At 41.2% G+C, this 11,802-nt stretch overlaps 1 protein-coding gene across 5 annotated transcripts in view; it reads right to left on the reverse strand.

The window, feature by feature from the left end:
* The window catches only part of FBXW4 (F-box and WD repeat domain containing 4), a 79,240-nt gene that overhangs the window by 56,652 nt on the left and 10,786 nt on the right, over window positions 1–11,802 (reverse strand). Inside the window, exons 2-4 of one of the 5 annotated variants that reach the window (XM_077748408.1) lie at window positions 4,287–4,382; window positions 1,458–1,643; window positions 868–1,000 (exon numbers count right to left, since the gene is read on the reverse strand). In XM_077748408.1, coding sequence (XP_077604534.1) covers window positions 868–1,000; window positions 1,458–1,643; window positions 4,287–4,381 — 414 coding nt within the window. In that variant the 5' untranslated portion in view covers window position 4,382. Of the gene's footprint in view, window positions 1–867; window positions 1,001–1,457; window positions 1,644–4,286; window positions 4,888–11,802 lie in introns of those variants that run through there. The other 4 variants (XM_077748407.1, XM_077748411.1, XM_077748409.1 and 1 more) reach the window with 4 other exon arrangements.

An 11,802-nucleotide genomic window follows, 5' to 3' on the forward strand; every position in this document is an offset into this window, starting at 1 on the left:
GTTAGAGGCCCATTTGCTGACACGAACAGGCATTTTGCTCCTGTTGGCACTACGGTCTCCAGATGCTGGGAGGAAACAGGTGAGTAAGATGCTACCAGACCTCCTGCACCTCAACTGAATTGTCAGCAAAGTTCCCGCAGCCGCCCCAAAGGACCAGGTGCACGTGGGCCCTGCCTGGGGCTGCTGGACACAAGGGCTGGAGACAGAAGTTCTTCTCCATCTCATGGGTGGAGGCCTGTCTGACCCAAACGTGGATGAGTGGAGCCCATAAAGCAGGGGTCACACTACTTCTCAGCCTCCTTCTGTTTTGCCTTGGCAGACATCTGACCGTAGACCAGGCGATTTGGCAATGACGCCCCAGAAACGCCTTTCTCTCCTCATCTTTCTACTGCTTGCTGACCACATCACTCTCCAGAGAAGCAGTAAAAACACATTTTAATTATCAGCCCGATTGCTTATAAACAAGGTGGTGAAAAATTAACCTCCCTAAACAGAGAGCAAGCAAAAGGAGGGAGATTTTAAAATAAAATATTGGGGTCAGAACTCAACCCGCAAACTTGAGGAAATTCAGCTCAGGGAGGAAAAGCTGGCCAGGCCCTCTGTTTTGAGTTCACGCCACATTTCAAGTGAGTGGCAAGCTTCCCAGCCACTGTCCACTCCTTTCTCAGGCCAGCTGGCAGGGACGTAGCCTGGCATGGCCAGCCGCATGCCAGAGGCACATAAGTGAGTCCTTTATCGTGTTGTCCCCCCGCTGCCCCCACCCAATGCCCTCAGCCAATCCCAAGACTCAAGGCCCTATCCACCCTCTCCCACCCCACTCCCTATAGACAGGAGGGAACAACAGCACCTAAGGGGGAGACCACTCACCTTGGCCGTCCTGTCCCTGGAGCCGCTCACAATGATGCCCCCTCTGCAGTCCACACAGTTCACCTCCTGTTCATGAGCCGAGTACTTGACAGTGAAGGTGCTATGAATCTTATGAACGCCAATCTTCCCGTCTCTAGGAGAGAAATGAGGATCCCACCCCCAACAGCCAATTATTCTCTCCGTCGGAAGAGAACAAGGCTATGGAAGCAGGCTGAGGCTCCAGTGATGTCCAAATCTGCTAAGTTTTAAGCAATTCAGCTCAATAAGGTGCTGAGCTTCGAGATAACTTTACTTCTTCAGTACACCTGGGGCTGAACCGAGCTGAGAGACAAAACAGATTTTACCCTCGAGAGTATCAAAACCAACTTCACTTTTCATTAAAGGCTCTTCCTGTTTTCCTTCTCCAGCTAACCCTATTAAGCGCCTTCGGTAAATCTCCATGCTTCAAATGGGAAAACAAAAAACAAAAAACCACTCCCTCTTCTTATGGTTTCCCTCCTCATCCCTTTGGAGTGGAGACAGAAAAGTCAGAGGCAGGCAAGCAGAAGTTCCCTGAAGAATGCTACAGAGGAGAAGCCCGAGGCACTTACCCTCCCGCACTGATAATATGTGAGTTGGCCAGCACAAAGTGGCAAACGTCCTCATCATGCCCAGCAAAGACTCCCAGGGGCCGACGGTTCAAGCTGGCACCATCTGGGCGGAACTGATAGGCCAGGATGAAATTAGCCTGGGATATGTACAGAGAATCACCTTCTAGCTGCATCCAGGGCATCTGACTGCAGAGATACAGAACACAATTTAAAGATCATCACGATACAGCATGAAAAGTTGACTCCAATCTTTAGAGAGGCTGACCGATCCCCAACGTAGCAAGAATAACCTGCACTTTACCGCCCTCCTCTCCTTCAAAAGGACCTTCCCTCAGGCTTCCTACCCTCAGACAACTAGGGAGATGGAGCTTTGTGGTAACCTCATCTTCTCTGGACTTTCTAAAAGTGAGTCAGAATTTAAAAGACCAATTAAATATCACTTTTGAATGGGAGAATGCTTAAGACCTGAATTACTGGCAACTTAGATTTCTTTTGGGTAGGCAGAACTCAGCGACTATAATGACTGGGGCATGAGCAGGGTCAAAAAGAAACCTCCCACCCTGGGGGAGTGATTTTCTTTCATTCTGCATCCTCACTGATTTCAAGTGATAAGTGATGAGTGCCAAGGTTCTAAGATTCCCATACATACCTCTTTCCCAACAGAGCAGATGGAGAAAAGAGAAGAGTGAGCCCCGAGAAGCCCCATTCCCTTATCCCACTAGAGCAAAGGGGTCCTTTTATAAGTGAAAGGAATAAAGCCATTTGGGAAAGGATGCTAATGTACTGGTTAGATACCTGGCTCCTCCCAGGACATATCTACTTTTCACTGTGAGAGGGTAAGTGGGGCAATGGAAAACAGCTCCGCGGCAGTCCACTACAGTTTGGGGGCTATGGAGAAATAGCTCTCCCAGGGAGCCAATAAGAGAAATCCACAAGTAGTTAAAGATTCCCTCTGCAGTCCAGTAAGAAGAAGAAAGGTTAGAAGCCACAGGCCAGTCCCATGGCACAGTGAGCCTTAAGAAGAAAGACGACTCTGCCAGATCCGAGGCTCTCTGGTGGGGACTAAGCTCCTTCCCCAAGGCAGACATCTAAGCCCCTTCCCCAAGGCGGACATCCCAGCGGCCTGTCCTACTCTATGTAGGGGTTCTGGAGCCACCAGGTCCCAAGCAAGGCATAGGGACGGCTGATTCATCCCCATTTACACAGACACCATCTCCCACTGCCAAGCCTGTCTGAGCAAACTGGGCTGTGTTTCTTCCCCAGACTCCTTAATACAAGCGTCATGGGAATGTGGAAAAGTTCTGCAAATTGACTTGACGGGCCATTAAATGCAGCTTGGACTTTGTAGTAGCTGAGTTTCTGCTCAGGAGGTTTTTACAAGTGTGTGCATATATTATATAGAACATGTGTAGAGTAGGTGGCGAGGCCTACGTTCTCACTCACTATGCACTTCTCTCTTCATCATCCCCTTGCACAAATTTGCAGCACACTCAAGTGGGGAGCAAGCAGAAGGGGTTGGAATGCGTGTGTTTCGAGCCATCTGGTAAGCAGCCATTTGCCGAGGACAAGAAACCAGGTTCATGCCAGGTGAACGATGGAGAATCCCGGGGCAGCCTGGTAACTGCTTTGTGTGTTTATTTGCCAAACTGCTTTGAAACCAGCCCAAAAAAAGACGTCAGGGACAAAACCTTGATAGAGAAACAAACTCTACTTTTTGGTATTAAAAGGCAAAAGCGGGAAGCAGAGGGTACAGTTTTTCGTCTCAAAAGCCCGTCTTTCTCCCTAGTAGTTTCTCTACAATCACCACCACCACCACCACCACCAGTACTCCCCACATAATTCACAGCAACCACCAGCCACGAAAGCAGCAGAATGGACACAAGTAAGAGAGAAGGGGGTCATCAAAGGAAGAAGCCTGTCTGTATCTCTCAGCACAAGCACGGGTCAACCTGGAATGAGGAACCATGATGCTCCTTAACCATCCCGACCAATCAACGAGGAGCACTTGCTTGGCAAGGAGTCAGATGATAACTATGAAATAAAGTAACATAAGATGTGTGGCATTAGCAGTCCAAAGCCACTAAGTTTCCTAGCAGTTCTGAGCTCTACCTCCTGTAACAGCTACAGCCAAGCCTTTAGATCCCATTTCGCCTTCTTAATAAAGTAGGGGAGCGAGCTAACAGACACCAGGAGTGAGGCATAACTCCGTAGAGTAGACGTAAAGAAAAATAATTATAAAACAAGACAGCTTGAAATACTGACTTCATTTATTTCTTTTGATGAGGTACGTTGACAGGGGTGACGTCTGAGTGGTAGCATTATATGTAAGTTTTATTTTCTTCTTTAAACGTTTCTATTTTTTCAAATCTCTACAATAAGCACTTGTTATTTTTATAATCATAAACATGTGGAATTTGCTTAAATAAAGCACTTTTTGGGGAATTTTTACCAATGTAAAAGCAAAAATTGTCCTTCTTATGCCCCCTTTGTGATGTTTAAAGGATCACCAGTGCCACACCACCCAAGACAGGCACAGTTACACTCTAGCGAAGACCAAATATTTTACCTCCCAGCTTGCTTTTCTGTGCCAGGTAGCTTTTAAAGAGTCCAGTGGTGCCTGGGTGTCTCAGTCGGTTGAGCATCAGACTTTTGCTCAGGTCATGATCTCACTGTTCGTGAGTTCAAGCCCTGCATCGGGCTCTCTGCTCTCAGTGCAGAGCCCACTTCGGATCCTCTGTCCCCTTTGCTCTCTGCCCTTCCCCGACTCACGTTGTGTCTCTTAAACATGAATAAACATTAAAAAAAAAAAAAAGTCAAGAGGCTACTTACCTGCATCTCCACTTCAGCAGAATCCCCTCTCGGCAGCGCCCCAACCTCCAGTTCTGCGACACCTTCACTCGTTCCTTCACTGAGACACTGGCCATCCTGTGTCCAGACAGAACACATAATCCAGTCACTGCAACTCAATGCCAACCAGAGAAAATTCCATAGGCTTATGAGGTAGAACTCGGGAGTATCTGGAATATATCTAGATATAAGTGACGGGGTTAGGGCATGAGAAAGGAATAACTTTTCTCTCTCCACACTGTGATAACCAAGAAAGCCAAGGAGAACAGCCTGTCCTTTGCAGTGTCTATCGCGATGCCAAAGCCATCTAACGGAGAAAGGATAAGAGAGTGCTGGAACTACTGGCTATCCATAAGGAAAAAAATCAACTCTGACTCCTACCTCACACCATGTAGAAAAATTAATTCAAAACAGATTTAAACATGTAATCTAAAACTATAAAGCTGACAGAAGAAAATATATCAAAATATTTCTGCAACTTGGGGCCTGGGCAAAGATCTCTTAAGACACAAAAAGCAAGAAAAGTCTAACGAATGAGACTTTATCAAAATTTAAAATTTTTGTTTACCAAAATGAATATACACACCACATTCTGGAGGAAAATGTTCACAAAATATATATTTGACAAAAGGCTTATATCCAGAAAATACTAAGAAATTATAAATACATATGTATAACTGTATACATATGTATATGTATATATTACATATGCATTTTTATATGTATATATAATTACATCTATATATACACACACAATTATATATCTATGTATATGCATATATATTTTTTGAAGGCCAGTAAGGAACTCTCCTACAATCTTGGTGGGAAAGCAAAATGGTACAGCCATTATGGGAAAAATGTCTGGCAGTTTATTATAAATCCAAACATATACCTACTCTATGACCTAGCAAATACCCAAGAGAAAGCATACGCCCACAAAAAGACCTGCACAAGAATGTTCATAGGAACTTCAGTCCTAAGACCCAAAAGTTGAAAACAGCCCAGGCAGCCATCAGAAGAATGGGCAAACACCCCATGATGTATATTCATACAATGGAACGCTACTCAGCAATGAAAAGGAAATAACTATTGATATACACAGTAATGTGAATGAATCTCAAAAACATTATATTGAATGAAAGCAACATTACACAAAAGAGTTCATGATGTAGGATTCCATTTACGTGAAGTTTGAGAAGGATAACTCATCTACGGTGGAAGAATCAGAACAGTGATTACCACTGGGAATCCTACCATTGGGAAGGGGATTGACTGGGAAGGCACATGTAGAAACTTTCTGCAGTAACATTCTGTATCTAAATCTTCAAGGAATTTGGGTTACACAGTTGTGTATGCATTTGTCAAAAATGCATCGAATGAAAGAAAATGCACTGAATGATACACTTAAGATTAAGACTTGAGCATTTGGCTGTATGTAATTATTTTTAAGTTTATTTATTTATTTTGAGCGAGAGAGTGTGAACGGGGAGGGGCAGAGAGAGAGGAAGAGAGAGAATCCAAGCAGGCTCCATACTGTCACACAGAGCCTGATGTGGGACTTGAACTCATGAACCATGAGATCATGATCTGACCTGACATCAGACACTTAACCGACTGAACCCCAAGAGCCCCTGTATATAAACCCATAAACTAATATATATATGAGTCAGTTGTATGCATGCATGCTGAAGTATTTACAGGCGAAGTGTACTGATATCGGCAACTCCCTTTGATATCAAATACAGCAAAATGTTAATTGTAGAATCTAGCTCATGGGTATATGAGTATTCGTGGTATAATTCAACTTTGCTATTTTAAATTTTTCATTTAAGAAAATGTTGGGGGTGTCAATAGCACTTTCTGGGTGAGGAAAGTTAGAGCAGTAAGAGATAAGGGAGCCCAACAGTAGTAGGAATGGTGTAGTCTGTGACTGGGTTGAAGTGGTAGAAGATAGGGAGAAGAGCTCAAAGCCACTCTGAAAGTACATCTTTGGACAGAATTTTGAAATTGTGGGCAAGAATTTGAAATTTTAATTTTAGGGGCAGCCTGAGTAGCTCAGTTGGTTCAGCATCCAACTCTTGATTTCGGTTCAGGTCATGATCTCATGGTTTGTGGGATCAAGCCCCATGTGGGGCTCTATGCTGATAGCACAGAGCCTGCTTGGGACTGACTCTCTCTCTCTCTCTCTCTCTCCCCCTCCATTTTTCTGCCCCTCCCTCACTCTCCCTCTAAACAAACAAACATTTTTTAAAAAAGAAAATTTCATTTTAGGCCCCTACAGCTTCCCTGTGTTTCCTTGGCCTGCTTGACTGGACAATACAATGTACACTGCTTGGGACACAGAGAGGTAACTACCAGGCCTACTGAGAAGAGAGAGACATGCATTTCTTCCAGTCTCTGCTATGCCTTCACATTGACTACCCTTTACTAACAGGCAGCCATTGAGTCCTGCTTGCAAGATTACAACAGATACAGATTAAAAAGGATGGTTTTGGTAGGCGGAAAGAGAAGATACCTAATCTATTCCTAGATAAGTAATACTCTATCTCCTGATCTCATCTCACTTGTTTATTTGTATAGACTAATTGTTTTTGATTAACAAAATGATACATCCACAGGGTAAAAAAAAAAAAAAAAACAAACGCCGAGTATGAAAAGTTAACAAAAGTGACTAACAAAAGTTAGCAAAAGTGACTCTCTCTCTAGAGAGAGAGACTGAAAGATACTGTAGATGTGTATATATTGATGTGTATTTATATATATACCCAGTTTTTAATTTAAAAAAATAGTATATTATTTTGCTCATTGCTTTCATCACTTAATATATCTTAGGAAGCATTCCATATCAATACACTGAGATCCAGCTCATTCTCTTTAACAGCTGCATAGAATTCTATTGTGAAACCTAATCATCATTTCATCAGTCTCTTACTGACTCACATTTAAAGGGCTACCAGACTGTAGTTATTATAAATACTGCTGTAATAAATATCCTTAGATCTCTATTTAGGTGTGAGAATCTATCCGGAGAAAAAAGAATATTAGAAATGGTACTGAATGGGCCAAAGGAAATTATAGATTTTTAATTTTGATAGATACTGCCAAATTGTCATCCAAAAGAGGTTATACCAACTTATACTTCTAATACCATATTCAGGTGTTTATTTCTGAATATCTTTTATTTTCTTTTTTAAAAAAATCTATAATTTATTTTAGAATAGTTTTACATTTCCCAAAAATTTGCAAAGATTGTACAGAATTCTCACATACCTTTCACTTGTGACACTTGTCTTCCCCTAGTGTTAACATCTTATATAACCATGGTCTATTTGTCAAAGCTTAAGAAATTAACATTGGTGCATTATTCTTTAACTAAACTCCCAGGTTTTATTCAGAGTTCACCAATTTCTCCACTAATATCTTTCTGTTCCAGGTGCCCATCTAGCTCACCACACTGTACTTAGCTGTCATGTCTCTTTAGTCTCCTCTGGTCTATAGCAGTTTCTTAGTCTTTCCTTATTTTTCAGATCATGACACTTTTTAAATTTTCATTTCATCTTTGCCAGTCTAAGAAGTAAAAAAAAAAAAAAAAGCTTCCTCCCTATTGTTTAAATACATATAGTATTTTTTCTAATTACAGGTAACACTGAACATCTACTTATATGTTTGAAAGCCACTGTCATTTTTTCTGGGAAATGTTTGTTCATGTCCTTTTTCCTCCTTCTATTAGGTCTGTGGTCTCTTTCTTATGAGTGTGTAAAGGCTCTTAACATAGTCTATATTGCCAGTTTGTTCCAATTTATTATTTTATTTATAGCATTTTATCCATGCAGATATTTAAAAAAATTTTACATATCCATGATTTCATGTCAATCTTTTGAAATACTTTAAAGAGAATGAATGTTCAGGAAGGGGCTTCCTGTTATAATTTTCTGGCTCAAAGAAGGTCAGCCCATTTATTTATTTTTGAGAGAGCGAGCATGAGCAGGGGAGGGGCAGAGAGAGGGACAGATACAGAGAATCCCAAGCAGGCTCCACACTGCCAGCATAGAATCCAACATGGGCCTCGAACCGACGAACTATGAGACCATGACCTGAGCCCAAACCAAGAGTCAGGATGCCCAACCCAGTAAGCCACCCAGGTGCCCCAATGTTCTTATTGCAAATCCTACTATGGAAAATCTTTCAACATAGTAAGTACAGTTAGTTAACCCCATTGAACACTATTTTAAAAAATGATTTGGAATGTTTCAATCCCTCTGGATCATAATTCCAAAGATCATTTATTTAACAAACATTTAATGTGGTGTTTACAATGTGCCAGAACTGTTTTCATTTACCTAACGCCTTATGCATAGTAAGTATCAATAAGTGTTTGTTGATAGAGCAATTGTACTTCCTGTATTCTGTCCAATTAGAAGACATTGGAAATAAGCAATAAGTAAACTGGCTGATATTTCAATTTAAATACAGAAAGCCAGAAATGACCCAAACTGATATAAACCAGTATATGACAAAGTAAAATGTTAAATCTCTACTTCACTAGTGCTGTTGGGTTTGCATAGCATGTTCCCAACCTTATAAGAAGGAAGGGAAGAAGAATACACATGCCTAGAAAGACCATGGGAAGTATATACCCTAAAATAGTTAACTGTGGGTAGCCAACTTTGAGTGTTTTTATTTTCTTTGTGATTTTATGTATTTTCCAAGTTTTCCACAACGTAATATTTTGGTGAAGAGGAAAATACCCATTAAAATAATAACGTTGGTGATAAAACTGGATCTCAATGGATAAAAAAACTCATGTAGATTACAACTCATAACCTAATATAATAAATCCCTACAAAATGAAAATGAATTTAAAATAGTTTTTTGGGGCACCTGGATGGCTCAGTCAGTTAAGTTTCCAACTTCAGCTCGGATCATGATCTAACCATTCATGGGTTCAAGCCCCAGGTCAGGTGCTGTGCTAACAGCTCAGAGCCTGGAGCCTGCTTGGGATTTTCTTTCTCCCTCTCTCACTGCCCCTTCCTCGCTCGCATTCTCTCTCTCTCTCTCCCCTACCCTCCCTCCCTCCCTCTCTCCCTCTTTCCCTCTCTCAAAATAAATAAACTTAAAAAAATATTGAATAGAAAAGAGTTTAAAATGAAAACAAGAGAGTATGGGAATAGTAACAATTAATAGTATAGGTACAAGTTTTATCTCTAAAACTTTTAAGAAGCAGATAGAGATTTACCAGAATAACACCCTGTCACTACTAACCCTGTCATTCATACCCAACAGCAGGTAAGAACAGTAGCATGGTGCCCATGTGATGAAACACTGGGTAAACATCCCACAACATTAACATAGACCTGCATTAAAATAATTATTAAAGTGCTACCACAGATCTATTAGTACATGGAAAAACCAGAAACTAGCTTTGGTTTGATAGAAGGGTTTGGGTTTGGTTATATATTGCTGGTAGCACACTGGTACAGTCTTTCAGAAAGGAATTCTGTCGAGAAAAATTGTTAAATGACAGCTTCTGACCCAGCATTCCCACTTTGGGCACTAAATCACAAAGAAATAATTCAAGAGAAAAATATATTTTTTTACAAAGATATTTATAGTTGCGGCTATATATTTGAGCTAAAACCTGGAAACAGCCCAAATGTTTGTCTGTGGGGGAGAACAGTATACTAATGCAACGGAATATACTGCCACTAGAAATGACAGATGTGGGGACTGCAAAACATTTTGGAAATGACTATAGCAAGCAATGGTAATTTTAAAACTAAGTCAAATTTATAAAGGCAGAGGTGAAGAGACACTACAGAAAATTATGTCTCTATAAACAACATGTCAGAAGAGATAAATAGATGGTACTTTGGAAGTGAGTTTATATATATATCACATAATATATTTCTGTATCTGTCTCTCACATAATTGTTGATGTTAGGTCTCTCAGTTTACCTTTAAATAGTAGAATAAATGAAGTTGTGGGAAAAGCTCAGAATACACACTTAGGAAACTAAGATCTCAATCCCAGTTCTGCCTCCTACTAATTATAAAATTCTGATTACCTAACTTCTTTAATGGTCAATATCTTGCCCCCAAAAATGAGGGCAGTATTTCCTACAATTGTGTGTGTGTGGGGGGGGGGGTTAAATTGTTTTTATAATTGTGGTTTTTAAATGACAACTAAAACAAAGTACAGTTTAAGCACAAAAAAGGTTAATTCTTTAAATATGTGTAGTGCTTAATATCAATTAATGGTGTCATCCCTAAAGCTAATTCAATAATCATTTGCTTTTCTTCTAACTAATTTCATTACAACTATTAGAGACCATTCTTCTAATGTCAAACATTAGTTCTCTTTCAGGCTGAACGATTGGGATTTGGGTGTACACGCATTAAAGCTAAAATATATTACTGAATTTGTCCATTGTGTGAATTCAGTTCCTGGGTTCACATTGCCAAGGAGCAACCCACACCACCAGGTAGATAAATAAGGACAGTAAAAGACAGTTAACAGGATGGACCAAAAGAACTTAACTCTTAATGAGAAAGATTAGACTCCCAGTCAAATCTTATCTGCAAATCCTTCCCAGATATAAAAGAAGACATCCTTTGTAGTTAACCTCTCCTCTTGAGTTAGGTCTAAGTTAAGGCATGGAAGTGAAACCAAAAATTGAGTATTCTGGATCATAGCAGGAAGGAAGCAAGGGGGAAAGAATCAATATATTTCCTAAACGGGGTTAAGGACAACACTTCTCTCATCTCTCTGGTCACTTAACTGCCATTTGGTGACACTTTACTAAGGGTCAAAGCACTGCCCTGGGGGCCTGATCACAGCAGCCAGAAACTTTCAAAGTTGAACTTTAGAAGCAGCTACCAAACAGCAGCTGCAGGTGTTCTCTCCCACAACGAATGCCATAATCACAGTACTTGGCTCTGGTCCTTCAAATCAAATTTCGACTTTTTTAAGCCATTCCCTTTGGCTCTGACTTGAGAAATAGTAACACTTTGTTGAAAGCAGCTTAACAACTCAGCTTTTTCATCCCTTTTGTCCATTCCATCATCTCTGATGGTTAGTCTCCCTAGCTGGTAGCGGGATCGTGTGTATGTACTTTTTAGCACCTGAAAAATCAGAAGAAATAAAAAAATCTTCTCTGAAAACAGGCACCCCTCCCTCCCCGTGGGACCTGTCACAGTCCAGTCAAAGGGGTCGAGGGAACTACCCAGCAGATGTGCCTAAGAAGACCGAAGCAGGTGCCACTTGGAATTAAGGACCCTTGTTCCCATCTTTGAAACGTTCTCTGGTTGGCAGGTTTCTCCAACACTCTTGCTTGTGTAAAGTGGGGGTGCTCCCCCCAAAATGATTAGTGCCCTGTAAATAAACCTTTCACGGGGCTGTTAATGCTCTGAGGAATCTCTAACCGGCCTGTGGGCCTGGTGGAACTTCCATTTTCCCAGCCCTCCTTCTCTTGCCGCAGGCTCATTTCCCACTTGCGCC

The sequence above is a fragment of the Crocuta crocuta genome, unplaced genomic scaffold (genome assembly GCF_008692635.1).
Source record: "Crocuta crocuta isolate KB4526 unplaced genomic scaffold, BGI_CrCroc_1.0 scaffold619, whole genome shotgun sequence".
In the NCBI taxonomy this organism is placed as follows: domain Eukaryota; kingdom Metazoa; phylum Chordata; class Mammalia; order Carnivora; family Hyaenidae; genus Crocuta; species Crocuta crocuta.